At 58.0% G+C, this 16,505-nt stretch overlaps 1 protein-coding gene across 1 annotated transcript; it reads left to right on the top strand.

Moving 5' to 3' along the window:
- Nucleotides 1–21: 21 nt before the first annotated feature.
- On the top strand, nucleotides 22–11,610 carry CUNH6orf132 (chromosome unknown C6orf132 homolog). The gene is made up of 5 exons (XM_041427175.1): nucleotides 22–172; nucleotides 3,986–4,101; nucleotides 8,023–8,098; nucleotides 8,388–11,226; nucleotides 11,508–11,610. Exons 1-5 carry the CDS (start codon nucleotides 22–24, stop codon nucleotides 11,608–11,610), a joined length of 3,285 nt encoding a protein of 1,094 aa, XP_041283109.1.
- Nucleotides 11,611–16,505: the final 4,895 nt, after the last annotated feature.

The raw sequence follows: 16,505 nt of genomic DNA, 5'->3' as shown, positions 1-16,505 counted from the left end.
GCTCGGCTCGGCTCGGCCAGCATGAAGAAGCACCAGCCGCACTCGGTGCAGGGCACCTTCAGCCGCCTCTTCGGCAAGCGCCACTCCAGCCCCAGCGCCGCGTCGCTTTTCGCCACCAACCCGCCCTGGATCTTCACGCAGGAGGTGACCTCGGACAGCGCGGGTGGCACCGGTCAGTGTCCCCGTGTCCCCCAGCCGTGCGGGCTCGGACGGGCCGTCCCGGGGCAGAAGGGCTCGGTGGGGCCGGGGGGGCACCGGGAGGGCACCGGGGGAGCCCCGGGAGCGCTCGGGGGCACCGGGATGCGGCAGCGCCGCTCCCAGAGCTGCGCCCCGAGCGGGCGGGGGGCTCCGCGCCTCGGCTGGGCCGGCTGCCGCTCCCGCCGAGTTAAACTCGGCTCAAAGAGGCCGATGGGTGGATGAAAATCGGTTTTATTGCTTCCCGTCGCGCTTTCCCACGCCATGTTTGATCTGCGCCTTCCCAGGTCGGAGTTATTTACTCATAAACCTGTTTCTCGCCGGGCCGTGAGCGAGGAGGGAGCTGAGGGTTGCATATTCCTCGGGATTTATTTGTGTTTCTTTGTGGTTTTAATTGCAATACGGTGCCCTGGAGGCTCATGTAGGAGGGAGCCAAATTAATAGTAATGGAGCCAGGTAGATAGAAGATAGCAGTTGGTGGATGAAGTTTGGTGGCTGTAAGAGCCCAACAAACTCTTCCAAGATGAAAAAAAATAGAAGTGCTGGCTGCTGAGCTGTGCAGGGTGAAGTATTGTCTGTGAAAGCAACTGCGAGGTGGTTACACCCCAAAGGCCAAGCTGCTGAAACCAAGATAAAATGAAAATGTGACAGGGAGTTTCGTGCAACTCTGCAACCTAGGAGGAAAATTGCTGATTTCTAACTGTCGTAAATCTGAGGAGGATTCAAGCTTCTCTCTGATGTGGTTTGGATTAGAAGAAAGAAAAGAAGTTGCTGTGTCTGCTTATTAGGAGCCTGATTTCCGTGGCTGCGGTTCTGCAGTGGCAGTACAAGAGCTTTCTGCTCAGGTGTGGGTCGGAGTGCCGGGGAAGAGCCGGGAATCCTGAAAGCCGAGCCTAGGAGCAGCTGAATCGCTCCGAGCATACTCCCGGCGTTTCTGCCCGCAGCTGGGCTCCGTGAGGGTGCGGTGGCAGTGGGACAGGGGGACACCGCGGCCGGGGGGCTGCCTTGGCAGGGGGGACAGCAGCCCAAGGGACAGCAGCCCAGGGGGGACAGCAGCCCAGGGGACAGCAGCCCAAGGGACAGCAGCCCAGGGGGGACAGCAGCCCGGATATTGGGGACAGCAGCCCAGGGGGGACAGCAGCCCAGGGGGGACAGCAGCCCAGGGGACAGCAGCCCGGATATTGGGGACAGCAGTCCAAGGGGGACCAGAAGTCCAAGGGAGACAGCAGCCCAGGGGGACAGCAGCCCGGATATTGGGGCCAGCAGCCCAGGGGACAGCAGCCCAAGGGACAGTAGCCCGGATATTGGGGACAGCAGTCCAAGGGGGACCAGAAGTCCAAGGGGGACAGCAGCCCGGATATTGGGACCAGCAGCCCGGGGGGACAGCAGCCCCGATATTGGAGACAACAGCCCGGATACTGGGGCCAGCAGCCCAGGGGCCAGCAGCCCGGGGACCAGCTGTGCTGTAGGCAGACCCACTCCCAGCACGTCCTGCCCCCGCAGCCCCCGCAGCCCCAGCCCTGGTCTGGGACGTTCCCCGCAGGGCTCCGTGCCTGCAGGAGTCCCCTGATCTCCCTGATCCCCACCTCGGTTTCTCATACAAAGTAAACACAAGTTAGGCAATGTGCAATGGGTGTAGGTTTGCGTGTCCCTGACTCAGAGATTCCTGAATGTAGTGACTGATGCCTCCTCCTCCTCCTCCTCCTCGTGGGAGCTGTGGGTACCCCGGCTCAAACCTGCTGCACCTCCTCCAGGTGATGCAACCCCCAGGCAGGAAGAAGTTCCATTACCTGCGTGGCAAACTGTTTATTTAATTTCCCATGGCTGAGCAAACACAAATGTCTCTGGGACAGGCTGAATGTCAGAAAGGGGCCGAAGCAAGGCCGGTGCTTTGAGCCAGCTGCTTCCACGGCTTCCAAGGCTGCATTTCCTGCTCCCTCCTTCCAGGAAAGGCTGGCAGAGCTCAGGTCTTGCTGGTGATGGGCTCCCAGCAGGCAAGTCCTGTTTATCTAGCAAAGAAAACACAACTACAAGCACTTCATTTTCCTTTAATTAAAGCATTCAGGGTAGCGATGCTTAGTAATCTGGGATCAAAGTCCTTGTGATCTTTAATCCAGTTTCTCACTGGGTTTACCTAGTGACTGTTAAATAGAAAGCTCATCGTTTCAAGTCTCAGAACGACTCTGTTGCTGCTCAGGCAATCTGAGTCCAAACTCTCCTGTTGCCTTGGCCTTAATTCCTGCTCCTTACTCACTGAATGCGGGGTCACCCACAAAATTAATCATCACAGAATCACAGAGTGGTTTGGTTGGAAAGGGAGCTTAAAACTCATCTCATTCCACTCCCTGTCATGGGCAGGGACACCTTGCACGAGGTCAGGCTGCTCCAAGTCCCATCCCACCTGGCCTTGAACAGTTCAAGGCAATTCCTGGCACCTCTGTCCTCGCTGGGACTCCAGCAGCTCCTCCTGGGTGCTTCTGGGCCCCTCCCAGGCAGGGAAGTGGTGGAGTCTTGGTAGGACCAGGCTGGCTGAAGCACAGCTGGTTGGTGATTTGAAAGCTGGAGAAAATGCCCTTTGTGTAAGGAATCCCTTGTAGTGGGAGAAGTCTGGAGCGAGGGAAGCTGTGACTGACGGCAGGGCAGATGCTCTGGGGGTGGCCCAGGGTAACCTGGGGGTGCTGAGTGGGAGAAGGGAGAAGCTGGCGTGTTCTGGGCTCTGTGGTGTGTTTGAAGCTCTGTGGAATTCCTGTGCAGTCCCTCAGCAGAGGCTGTGCTGCCTCGTGCCCAGCCCTGGTGTGGTCGGGTTCTCCACTCCAGGTGTTCATGCCAGCTCTTTCCTTCTGTGGGACACACTCAGAGGCATTTGCCCTCCTCTTTTTCCCTAGACTTGGTGTAAAGCTGCTTCCCTGGGAGCTTCCTCCTGATTTCTGCCCATCCTTCTCCTTCTCTCCCTTCCTCACTATCAAAGTCTGTTGCTGGGATCACTCCTGCAGCTTTCCCTTCAATCAGAGCCATTTTGTTGCTTCCCCCTCCTTCCTCAAACTCAGATTTTCTTTAATGTCGGTCTCCTTGGCTACGAGTTATTTGTGTATCTCCTTCCAGCCAAGGTGGGGTTTACATGCTTCAGTATTTCTGCTTGTTAATTCATGCTGCTAATCAGACACAAAGAACGTAATTAAATTAATTTTACGAGCTTTATTCACTGTCAGAAATAAACCGGCCCGAGAGGTGTGGTTCAAGGTGAAAGCACAGGGCTGGGAACCAGGAATTCCTGAGGCTTCTGCTGCTTGTCACAGCAGGGCCCTGTGACATCCTGCCCTGCTGCCTCCCCCACGCAGGGCACTATTCCCTAGAGCAGGCTGGAGGGCTGGGGAGCGCTGGAATTCCCTCTGGCTGCGATGTCAGTGCTGTGCCCACAGAGCTCTGCGCAGGGCAGGAGCTGTCCCTCCTCCTCCTCAGCTCTGCTGCTGCCTCCCCCTCAATTCCAGCTGCTCAGCCCAGCCAGAATTGCCTCCTGCCCCCTCAGTTCGTCCTGCAGAGCTCAGGGAAGGCTCTCTGAGGGGTGGGACAGGGCTGTGAGTGCCTGCCCTGCACACAGGCACCTTCCTCTCCTGTCTCCCACTCCCCTCCAGCACACCCAGCTTTTCCTCGGGGTCTGATGGGCTTTGCCCACTGCTGGGAGCAGCTGCAGCAGATTCTGCACAGCTCCCTCTGGGCTCCCGGGGTGTCTGTGCTGTTCTCAGCGGTGCCCAGGCTCGGTGCTGCTGCTAACAGTGTGCTCTCCCCCCAGGTGACGTGATCGAGGTCTACTACGGTGACAATCGCTTCGGGACAGTGACAGACCCCGGCACAGCCACGCTCAAACCCCGGCCCAGGGTCCGGCCGCTGCTCACCTTCCTGCCCCTGGTGAGTGCCCCAGCCACTGCTGGGCTGCAATTGGTGCCCAGAGCCAGCTGGAATTGGTGCCCAGAACCAGCTGGGCTGGAATTGGTGCCCAGAACCAGCTGGAATTGGTGCCCAGAACCAGCTGGGCTGGAATGGGTGCCCAGAGCCTGCTGGGCTCCCTGGTGCCCAGAACCAGCTGGGCTGGAATTAGTGCCCAGAGCCAGAGGGGCTCCCTAGTGCCCAGAACCAGCTGGAATTGGTGCCCAGAGCCAGCTGGGCTGGAATTGGTGCCCAAAACCAGCTGGGCTCCCTGGTGCCCAGCTCCCTGGTGCCCTCAGCCCCTAGCCAGGGAGAGCAGCAGTGAAAGCAGAAGCTCTCTGTAAGGAGGCTGGCTATGAGGGGTTGGGGGTGCTCTGAGCTCAGGCTGCTCTGGGGCACGGACAGGGCACTGGGGGAGAGGTGTGGGCACCGTCAGACTGCATTTTCAATTAAAAACTAATTGCTGAGCACGGGGATGATGGATCAGCCTTGCCCTGCAGTTTGTCCCCCTGGTGCTGGCAGGATCTGTCCCTGTGTTGCCAGCAGTGCTGCACTGAGTGCTGCTGCAGCAGAGGAGGAGGTGATGCTGTGGCTGTGCAGGGGGTGATTCTGCTCAATCTCTGTATGAAAAACCATTCCCTGCAGCAGCAGGGCCAAAACAGGCAGAGCAGGGGGCCTGGGGGTGGCTGTAGCTCCAGCAGCCAGGCTGGCTTGTGGCTGGCTTTGTGTCTCATCCCTGGGGAGCACAGAGGGGCACAGCACTCACAGACTCCCAGGCTGAGGGGACCCTGAAGCTCCTCCTGTTCCACGCCTTGCACTGGAGCAGGGGCTCAGAGAGGCTCTGGAGTGTCAGTAGCTAAACTGAAGTGATAGCACAGGGCAGTGAAGGCAGTAAAGTGCTTCAATCCTTCAATCCTTCAATCCTTGGGTCTTGGAAAGGAGGAGATCTCTGCTGATGGAAGTGAGTGGCAGGGGGGTTAACAGCCCCCAGGACAATCCTCAGGGCTGTCACCCCAGCCCTGCTGCTGCTGCCCACACAGGCACAGCTGGCCCTGGGGCTTTTTCCCTTCTGGGTCCCCCACAAACCCGGGTTTGCTGCCCCTGCCAGTCCCAGCTCCGACTGCAGGAATCAGTAGGAACAGGCGGCGTTGTGAAGGACCGGTGTGTGTTGGATGTTTGCGCGCTCTCGGTGAGGTTTGACCATGATTTGCTCTGGCACAGACTCCTCTGCTGCCTCGCACATACCTGCCTCAGGTCCACGCCTGCACGGGGCTGCTCTGCAGCTCCTGCCTTAACCCTTTCCCCACCCACCGAGCAGCTCCCGGTGAGTCAGGAGGATGCGCACGCCCTGCCCTGCGGCTCCTGTGCCTCTGCACCTGGCAGCTCTTCCCGCAGCAGCAGCTTCCTTCCCCAGCCCTGGCTGTGCCTCAGGAATCCATCCCAGCAGGAGAGGGGACCCCCCGCTCCCCCTGCCCACCTGGCTGCCCCAGCACTGCGGGTATCCCGGGGAATGAGTTCCTTCAGCAAACTCCACACTGCCCTGGCTCACAAACCAGGAGTTTGGGGGCAGCTCCTCGTGTTCAGGGAAATTCTTGGTCTCTCTGAGACCCCAGGGTGCTCTGCAGTTGTATTTTGGGGGGCTTTTGTAAGGGGCAGCCTCAAACCTTGGTCATTGGATGGGTGGGTGGGCTCCTGAGAGCTGGGGACCATGGGGACAGGCACGTCCCTTCTCTGGGGATGTCTGACTCTGTTCCAGGGATGAAAAGTGATTCCTGGTGGTTACAGTGAAAGCTTCCCCCCACGGGATCCTCAGCAGGCACCACTCTGATTCAGGTGCCACAAACTGGAAATGCAGGTTCCTGGCACAGCTCCCAGAGCCTGCCCTGAATCAGCTGGAGGTTTTCTGGGCTGGCCACACCCCGAGCAAGCACCGGGAACAATCTTCCCAACCATCTCTGCAGACTGGCAGCGTGCTGGGGATGCTTTCCACTTCAGAAGCCAGCTCATGACGCGGGGATGGGTGGTTTTTGAGATGCTGAGCTTCAGCAGCTGCCCCAGAAGGTTTTGGTGAGGAACAGGCTTGCCCAGTTTGAAATGACACGTCCAAAATTACTGCTCCTTTACGAAGTGCAGGCTGTGTCCTCCAGCTCCGCAGGGCTCTCTTGTGGCTGGCAGTCCCTTTGCCCTCCTCCAAGCAGGTGGTGCAGAGCTCAGACAGCTTTGTTTCCCTCGGGGTGCTCTGCCAACCTGCAGCAATGGATTTCCATTGCAAATGGGAACTGCCAGGGCTTTCTCTGTGTTTTTGGTATCTCATTGCTCTGGACAATTTAACTGTCAGCTCTGGATTTAACGAATTGCTCTGGACAATTTAACTATCAGCTCTTGAAGTGCCTCTCTTGGCCTTTGTCTTCCCTCTGGCTCTCAGGTGAAGTTCGGGATCTGCCCTCATGCCTTTGCAGCCCTTGGCTTGTCCATCAGCACGGAGCTGTCTGCTCCTTTGTGCAATCCCAGGAATTCCCTCACTCCTGGCTCACCTGTGACTGCCTCATTCCCTTGTGGTTATAGGGGATCTTAGGTCACCTGCAGGGTGATGGATGTAGCAAGTGAAATATGTGCATTTTCCTATTATTTTGGCTAAATCTGGCGCGTTCCAGGGCTCTTCCACAGGAGCCCAGGTGCTGCTGTTTTATCAGCTGTGCCCCAGCAGCTCCTGAGCTCCCCGGGCAGGGCAGTGTGTAACTGTGCTGTCTGAGCCTGGATGGGGCTGGACGGACAAATCCAACTGACCTTCGATCCAGGAGACTTTGGAATCCCGTAGCAATGTGATGTAAAAGCGGTGATAACGGCAGAGAAAGGCAAAGGGCAGGGGCTCAGTCATTATCCAGGCTTTTGTGTGCAGGAAATGGCTGGGGAGAGGCGCAGGCTGATGGCAGGATAACATTTCCTTTGTCAAGGGCTGTTAGCAGCGCAAACAGCTCCCAGCTCCGGGGGTGAGCAGGAACGCGGCGGGGAGGATGCGGGGCCTGGCAATGGCACAGTGTGTCCCTGAGCACTGAGCACTGTCCCTGACACTGCCAGTGCCGTGTCCCTCGCTGGATGCTCCCTCGGAGCATCCCCCGGTGTGAGACACCCCGGCTGTGCCCTGCGCACGGGTGCCCAGGTGTGTCCCAGAGCCAGCCCAGCCCCTCGGAGCCACCGCGAGTGAGTCAGGGACGGGAGAGGCTCTGTGCCGCTGGCACACGGGCTGCAGGTGAGTCACCTGCCCGATGGCTCACGCTGGGTGGCTGCGATGCCCTGGCTGCAGGCGCCCTCCCAGCTGTGCAGGCTGCCAAATTGCTGCTCCTGCACCAGCCAAAGGCACTGCCAAGTTCTCGGCGTGAGCGTGAAGGGAGGAACTGCGAGCGAAACACAAACCACACAAGGAGCAGTTTTCCCCGGTGTGCTCAGGTGTGCTGGTGCCAGTTTCCCCAAAGCTGGAGGTCTGTCTGTGTGTACGGGACTGTGGCAGTGCTTGCTGCAGAGAAATGCCCACCAAAGTGCCCCTGAACCCAGGGGAGCTGCTCAGTGCACTGGCACATCAGAGGTGAGGGGCTGTGCTGCTGCTGGGCAGCCGCAGGAGGATGTGAAATGGCTGAATTCCTCGAGGGGGGTGTGAAATAGCTGAATTCCTCTCCAGCCCTCCCCCCCTGACCACGGGGGAATTGTGTCCATGGCTGTGCAGCCTTGATGGCTTGGCTCATCCCCTCAAACCCTGTCAGCAGCAGCTTCCACAGGGACCTCCATATCAGGGACCTGCCCTGGATCCCATCAGGGCTTGTGTGGACAAATTACCAGCTGCTTGTCAGCCCTTTGCTCTGATCCCTGGCTGCAAGACTGACAGCTCTGTTTTCTCAACTCCTGCAGAACGCTCAAGAATCCCACGGGGTGGCTGTGCCAACGCCGTCGGTGCCAGAAGACTTTGTGGAGAAGGCAGCTCTTGGTAAGGGATGTTCTCTGTGGAGCCCTGGCCAGCACAGAGTGCTCACCGAGCCCTCAGGGCAGGAAGTGTGTGCGTGCCCAGCTCTGGAGCAGACAGTCTGCTCATATATTTTCATGCTAAAATAGAGTCTGCTATTAATTATTTTTTGAAGTCATTGAAAATTAATTAATTCCTAAGGGGTGAGGCAGAGTGGCTGTTGCAGTTCAGGAAGTTTTAGACAAGCCTGGCAAGGGGCTGGCTCAGCCCTGGAGGAGAGGTGCTCACACGCTGTGTCTCGCTGCTCCTGCAGGCCCTGGCTCCCAGCTCAATGGCAATTATCGCATGTACAGCTCGGTGGGGGACCTGCGCCCGCAGGCCCTCGATGGGGATGCCCTGGATGAAGAGATCCCCCCGCCGCCATCGGTACCCCCACCACCGCCTCCAGCGCCTGTGTCACCCCCTCCGGCCTCGCCGGTCCCGCCGCCCCCCGAAATGCTGCCACCGCCGCCGCCACTGCCACCCGAGATGGTGCCACCGCCTCCTGGCGTGGCAGCCCCGCCGCCTCCCGCCTCTGCCCTGCCCTCCCCCAGCACTCCGGCTCCTCCAGACTTCATCCCGCCGGCCCCGCCGGGCGCCCGGGACCCCGCGCCCTTCGGCATGTCCAAGTGGAAATCCGAGACCGTGCTGAACACGAGGCAGGCGGATGCCGAGGGGCCGCTCTGCGCTGCCGAGGCCGGGGCGCCCGCAGCCCCCAGCCCCAAGGAGAGCCCGCAGCCCAAGCCCGAGCCCCACCTGACCTTCCCCAGGTCGTTCAAGGTGCCGCCGCCGGCCCCGGCGCGCTCCTCGTCCATCCCGGTGCAGGAGGGCCAGCGCGGGCAGGAGCCCGTGCCCAGGCAGCCTCACGCCCGGCCGCCCCTGCCGCCCTGCTTCACCATCAGGCCCGCGGGCAGGGCGCGGCCGGGGGAAGGCGAGCAGAGGAGTTCCGGGCTCAGGCAGGGCGGTGGGAAGCCGGCTGTGCCCCCTCCGCTGAGCCCCAAGCCGGGCCCAGGGCTCAGCCAAGGCGCGAATCCCGCCGGCCGCCGGTCCCCTCTGCCGGGCTCCGAGGGGGAGAAGATTCCCCAGCTGAAAGCAGCCGGGAGAGACTCCCCTCCAAAATCTGAACCTCTCACTGCCAACGACCTGGATCTCCCTCCTCCGGACTACCCGACCTGCGAGGATGACTGGAAGGATGCCAACAACCTGAACAAGCTGCGGGACGAGCTCTCGGCCCTGCTGCGCTCCCCGCGCCGGGAGGAGAGGCCGCTGGAGAAGCCGGGTGCTCCCCAGCCCGTGGACGGCGCTCCCAGCCGTGCTGGCAGCCGTGAGCCAGGGCTCAGCGAGCCCCAGCTGGCCAGGAAGGACACGGGGTTATCCAAGGGGGGGGAGAGTGAGAAGAAAGAGGCGCCCAGCAGCCCCCCCAGCACCAGTGGGAGCTCTCCCAGCACTGCAGTCACCACCCCAGACAGCAACCCTGACACGCAGCCCCGCAGTGTGATGACCATCAGGAACGAGCTGGAAGCTGTGCTGTCCCTGAAGAAAGAGGGGAAACCTGCCCCGGGGCTCAGCAGCCAGAAGCAGGGTGTGGAGAATGGCATCAGCACCCCACAGGTGAGGAAGAGCCCCCCTGAGCTGAGGAAGAGCCCCCCTGACACGAGGGACTCAGTGGTGCCAAAGCCGGTCCCCAGCCCGCTCCCAGCCCCGGCGGCTGCTGTGAAGGATGAGACAGATCACGAGGACCATCCTGCTCCTGCTGCTGGCAAGGTCACAGAGGACGTGAGCCCTGCTCCTGGGTCCCTCAACAGCAGCGTGAATCCCCCAGTCCCACCCCAGGGACCGGCAGAGGAGCCCCCCGCTCCCAGCCCCCCCTCAGCCGCCGTGTCCCCTGCACAGAGCCCGGCACCACAGCCCAGCTCGGCCATCTTCCAGTACAAAGTGCACGGGGCCGGGGCCAGCTCGGCCGAGCCACCCCGTGCCCCGGGCTCCGCTGAGCCCCCCTGCCCCGGGAGCTCGGGCAGGAGCCCCCCGGACCCCTCGGGAGCGGGGCAGGAGGAGGTGCTGATCCACCCGGTGACGGGGGAGCGCGTGGAGCGCGGCTCGCCCATGGCTCTGCTGCTGGCCGCCCGGCAGCGTGCCCAGCGGGGCCGCCAGGCCGGGGACGGCGCGGCCGCGCTGAGGGCCAGGCCAGCCCTGCGGCTCAGCAGCGCCTCGTCGGACACCACCTCCACCAGCTTCTTCCGCCACGAGTCCAAGCCCTACTCCTTCACCGTGGTGCCTCGGCCGTCTGCGGCCAGCCCGGTGGGGTCGGGCTGGAGCAAACCCCCCTCCTTCTCCAGCTCCTCGGAGCAGGGCCGGGACGCGCGGGCGGCGGGCGAGGCGCAGCCCCCCGGGCCCCGGCGAGCCGCTGCCTCCAGCCTGCTGCGGGGCCTGCTGGACTCGGGGCAGCCGAGCCAGCCCGGCCCGGCCCGGCCCGGAGCGCCCAGGGAGGAGGAGAACGGGGACACGGCGCTGGACTTCGGCATTATCCCCCCACCCCCCGAATTCAGCAACGAGGCGGACGAGGGTCCCCTCCCGAGTCGGGAGGAGAGCCGCAAGTGCCCCAGCGCCCCCGAGGGCAGCCGGGGCTCGGGAGAGCCGCGCTATTTCAGGTGGGCTGGCTACAGCCGCAGCTACGGGGGCAAGCAGGAGCCGGCAGCTCCGCTGCCCTTGGAGAAGAGCTGGAGGAACGGCGACTTCACGCCGCAGTACCCGGAGTACAGCGGCTCCTCCGGCTTCCCCAGCCACGGCCCCAACCCGCGCCCGCTGATCAAGAAGCGCCTGTACATGTCGGAGCCTGACAGCTCCTACCCCCGGGCGGCCGCAGCCCCCCGGGCCTCGGGCACCCTCTCCTCCACCCTCTCCTCCTACGGCCCCGGGGGGTTCGGCTCCACGGCCGGGGAGGGGTCTCGCCGCCCGGGCCCTGGCCACAGGAACGGCCCCTCGAGCGCCCAGGCCAGGCGGGCGTCCACGGACGCTGCTGGGAAAGCCGCAGCGTTCGGCGGCACCGCGGCTGAGGCCAAGTACAAGGGGCAGAACGGGGACTTCTCGCCCGCCGGCGTGCTGACGGCCAGCAGGTACGTGCCCCCCCTGAGCCCACCCCTGCCTGTCCTCGGTGTCCCTCGGAACTGGTCCCAGAGCTGCACTGGGGCCCCTTGGCTCGTGCTCGCTCCCAGCTCCTGCTGCTGCCCTGCTCCAAGGGCAGTGACCGTTCATGGCTCCTCCCGGTGCCAGCCGTGACCCCCTGCCCATGTCCCTCCCCTCCTCACCTCACTGAGGGCAGACACGAAGCGATGAAACACATATCAGGCTGTGGCTGGCCTTGCTTTGGGTGACTGCCCCTCTGTTCTCCCTCCAGGCCTGCCCACGGCACCTCGCACTACGGCGGACCCTCCAACACCTTCACGGTCCGGCCCGGGACCCGCCAGCCCATCTCCTACGCCTACCAGAGCCACCGGTAGGCTGGGAAGGGGCCAGGAGGTGCCTGGGTTGGACCTTTCCTTCTCCACGGGCACCAGGGACGGCCCCAACCCAGCCTGAAAATGCACTTGCTTGAGACTGCTGACGGAGAAGCTGGGGAATGAGCCTGAGACTGGACTTTTCTCAAAAGACTGCCATGGAGAGAAGTTACTGCGGAGGGCAGCCCGCTGCCTTGTTACGTGAGCAAACGTGGTTTCCCTTTTCCCCGTTTTCCCTCCTGGGGTATTTTCAGAATTGCAGCCTGATAGGAAAGCCAAAGAGCATCCTCAGCTCTCTTTAAAGATCATCACCACTGGAAAGATTGATTTTGGTTTGTTTTTTGATTGGTTTAACTCCAGCATGTTTGGGAGCAGGGAGACACCAACTGAGAGATGTGCACAATGGAAGCAAAGCAGTGCATAGCTAAATGTCAGGGATTGAAATAAGAATGTGAGGCCAGTGGGATAGGAGGAGAGTTTAGGATGCCTTGATGTCCTTAAGAGTTTGGAGCAAATCAATTGTGCCTTAAACCCAGCTGGAGCAGTCAGAGCCTGTCCTGCTGAGCCGGGCTCTGACCCCTTCTCCAGGAGCAGCTTCGGGAGCAGGGCCTTGCTTTGCTGTGCCTTTTGGTCACTGTAAATGTTTCTGTTGGTAATTATTCCTCGTGGAAGGAGGCTGTGAGGCCTGGCTGGATGGCTGTAGAGCACTTTGGAGATGCAGGACACGGAGCAGTCCTGTTCCTTGGGCTGGTGGGTGCCAGTGACTCGCCCAGGTGCTGTGCTGCTGGTGCTCTCCCCGAGGGCTCTCTTGCCATGTCACACCCCTGTGACCCCAAAGTGTCCTTATCACCTGTCCCACTGAGACCTGGCTTCCACGTGCCTATCTGGGCACCGAGAAGCTGCGTTTCAGTGTGGCTGTGTTTGTCCTGTGGGCTGTTGGCAGGGACACCTGCAGGGAGCTGGCTCCTGCTGTTTCCCTCCGTGCTTTCCCAGGTGCAGCCCTGCCCCTGCTTCCCCCCGAGCCTCGGAGCAGCTGCAGGTGCCTGTGCAGGGCTGGCAGCCTTAAAGAGATTCCAGCTTCCAGAGGGAGCAGTGGGCTCTCGTCACAGCTGACCTGGGTTGGGAATAGCCAACTTGCTGAAACTAGAAACAGAGACTCTTCCTCCTGGGTGAACCTGCTGAAAATCACTGTAATTTAACTGTAAAAACTTGTAGAGAATTTTTTTTCTTATCACTGATAAACTAAAAGCACTTTGAGACATGAGTCTGTTTTTATGGAAAGCACTTTCTATTTTTAATGCTAAAAACACCACTGGCTCCACTCCAGCTCGCCCTGCCTGGCACACACCTGGATGTGGCCTGCAAGCACATCTTGCTTTACAATTCAGCTCAAAATCAGGGATAAATTTTCCTTCACAGTGGAATTCTTAAAAGTTATCTTGATATTCATGTCATTGACAATCTATGTTTTGTGTTATTTCCAGCTTTACCTAATAATTTAACAGCCCTTTCAGATATTGCAGCAGCTTTAAAGTATTCTGAACTTCACTTTGCTGTGAATAAAATGAAAATGCAAATACAATAATCAGTCTAATAGCTAATTCAAAGGGCATTTTTATGCCAGCAAGTCACAGTGACTTAGAAGATTTCCATTGCTCACCCCAGCCAATATTGAAATAATAGGATTTTAATATCTGGGTGTTGGTTTTAAAAAAATATTTATGGAGAAAAGTGACTGTGGAGTAAGTATAAGGACATTGAAGTGTGCCAAGTGTCATGTGGAATACCACCTGCCCCAAAACATGCCATTTCCTCAATGCAAGGAGCATCCTGAGCATTCTTATTCACCTGTAGAAGTAAATCCATGCTCCTCCTTGAGCACGTCAGGGTCATGTTTTGGTATTGGATGAAGTTTCACCAGTTTGACTTGAAAGCAAACAAAGAAGTCTCTTTGATAATGTTGCAACTTAATGGTTTTTTCTTCCTGATATTTTCTTTTTCAAAATAATAAGCTATATTTGCAAATGAGCTCTCAGAAACAATTTTAAGGCTGGGTGGGCAATTTCAGCTTTTGGTACTGACTTTGCCCAGAAGTGAGGAGGGCAGGGGTGTGTGTGTGCAGTGTTCCACCTCAAGAATTCTTCCAAATTGCAATCTCCCCAACACAAGTTGTTTTTTTTTTTTTAATTTTTAGAGAAAAATGTGACACTCCAATGTCAATACCTACTTTAAATGTCACATTTACTACTTCACCCAGACACACCGTTCACGTGTGGGTGAAATATGGTCTTAGACACCATGGAGTGTCTCATTTCTAGCAGACATAATTGCTTTAATTTAGTGTTAGGAGTCAGGTTTATAGAGCAGCCACTCTTCACTGAAGAGCCCCCTTCAGGGGCTGCACAGGGGACTGGGCTGTCGCTGAACCAGGCTGGACTCTGCTCCCAGCTGCAGGACTGGTTAGCATGCAGGTTTTCAGCAGTGGGGCTCTTCTGTTCTTCAAACACTTTGGGCTATCCCTGCTTCTTCTGAATGCATTCAGCAAATCCTGGTATTTCAGGAACAACTCCCCATTGATTCTGGGGCCCTTGTGACAAAGGAACCACTGTCAGAGCTGTTGGCAGCCACAGCACTTGGGGACACTCAGATCTCTCAGGGGTGAGGACTGCAGGGGTGGGACCAGCCCCTTCCTGGGACAGGTGACTGCCAGCTGTGTGCACAAACTCCCCACACTCCTGCTCCTCCCAGCTTTCACTACAGAAATTTAGCAAGAGTAAGAAACAAAACTAAGGGGTATGAAAGGAGCAAAGCACCTGCCTCAGCCCAGTGCTGAGAGCAATCCTGAGGCCTGAGTGTGGAATTATTCTCACATCACCCTCTGATGCAGGGTGGTAATTCCAGTTGTGATACAACTGGAATTATCCCCTGTGGCTGCCTCTTCCTCACAAGTTCCTGCTAGGGGAGTGGAACAGAGCTTTAGCTGTAAAGTATTGAACAAAGTCTCTTATTTATGAGTGCCATTGAACACCAACCTTCTCGCATTAAACATTTCTGATGTTTGATTACATGTGTGGTCTGACTTTTTTTGGTGTTGCTTACATGTCTGTCTGCTGGCACATCCCTGAAAGGATGGGACAAGGTGGCTCAGCAAGGGTTTGAATTTCAGCTTCAGGGCTTGCTCCAGTTTCTCTGAGGGCTAATCCAAGCCCGTGGCCATTTCAGTGTTTCCAGCAGCGCAGTCAGGGCATGAAGGGCAGCTGAGCCCCAGGAGCTGTGGCACTCACACCCAGCTGCTTGGGCAGGCTGGCACAGCAGCAGCTCCTATAAATAGTCCTTGGGCTGGAGCAGCTCACCAGGGATGAAACTCTCATTCCTCTGACAAGTCCCAGCTTGAGTGCTGTGCCCAAGCTGCAAGCACAGTGTGAGCCATGCAGGCAGCATGAAAGGCTTGGCTGCAGCGTGGCTGCTCCTCTGCACTCCCAATTAAACACATTTGCATTCTCATCTCCTCTGCACTCCCAATTAAACACATTTGCATTCTCATCTCCTTCAGCCAGCTCTGGCTGCAGAAGCAGGCTCTGTGAGGGAGGGAAGGGCTGCAATGTGTGACCTGAAGCTTTCACTGGAGCCACAGGGGATGTCCCCAAGTGTCCCCAAAGCTGAAGGGTGTGTGGAGCAGGCAGAGCTGAGCAAGCCACAAACCCCACAAACCCCCCAGCACTGCCTCTGCTCCCTGGGGAGCTGCAGAGCCAGCCAGGACTGAGGTGGCATTGCTGCTGTCCCCAACTTCCCTGCAGCACTGGTGCAAGTCTGAGCCCAGCTGCACCCCAGCAGTGCCTGCTGAAGTTCTCCTCTGTGCTTGTGAGAGTGAAAACCCCGAGTGAAGTGCTGGACACCCCAAAAGCAGACCCTCCTCCAGGCCATGTGCAGCTGGGGCTGCGCTGCCTCGCCCTTGTCAAGGGCTGCTGCTGCCATCCTGTGGCACCACAAACACTGCCAGATGCTGAAGCACTGAGGCTGGTCTGGCCTTCAGTTGTAAAAGAGTTAATATATCAAGAGTTATATGCTCTCCCTGCTGGCTTCAGCACCCAGCACGAGTCTTCTGCCAGGGACTGTTCTGTTTTGCTCAGGTGTGGCAATGTGAGCAACCTAGTGTGGTTTAATGTCTGACATTTGAACTTTTATTTTTAGCTGTGCATGATGGAACCCCAAGTTCAGAGTTCTGGCAAGAACAGCTTCCTGAACAGCAGCAGGAGCCAGAGCCTGCCTTGCACCAGTGCTGAAGAATTGTAGTAGCCTGGCAGTGAACAGGAATACGTGAGCATTTATTTAAGAACAGTTTTAATATCAGGGACTGAAATCACAATTTGAACTGTGTGGATGATCTCAGCTGGCTCTTCAGTGCTACAGAAGTGGCCCAGTGAAACTTAAACCCAGTTACAAATGAAAACCATCTTCCAAGACAACTTTTTCAGAACCAGCACCAAGACCTGTTTCAGTACAGCATCACAGGGTCCCCAAGAGGGGACTTTGTGGTTCAAGGGGTATTTCTGAGGAAATGTGTCAGTTTTTATCATCATTCACTGTTTCTTGTCATACACTGCTCTAGAACAGGAAGCTCCTGTGAACACCTGTATGACACGGGAATTTAAAAAGCAGCAAGTGAGGTTTACAAAGAGTATGAGAGAAGTACAGAGCCTGGGAAAGCTTAGTCTGCCTAAAAATTAATTGTGGGCTTTGCACAACTAAACCTATGTGTATGCAGAGGTAAAAACTGGAAGCAGTGTACATTTAAATGCTGCTATCATGCTAAATAACCAGGGGTAACATTCATTTCAACTGCATTTTTGTTTCATCAGTCAGGACTTGCTTAATTCTGTCTAGGAATCACTAGGCCA

The sequence above is a fragment of the Onychostruthus taczanowskii genome, unplaced genomic scaffold (assembly GCF_017590055.1).
Source record: "Onychostruthus taczanowskii isolate IOZ18803 unplaced genomic scaffold, ASM1759005v1 scaffold97, whole genome shotgun sequence".
Classification (NCBI taxonomy): domain Eukaryota; kingdom Metazoa; phylum Chordata; class Aves; order Passeriformes; family Passeridae; genus Onychostruthus; species Onychostruthus taczanowskii.
This window is presented reverse-complemented; position numbering and strand designations above follow the sequence as displayed.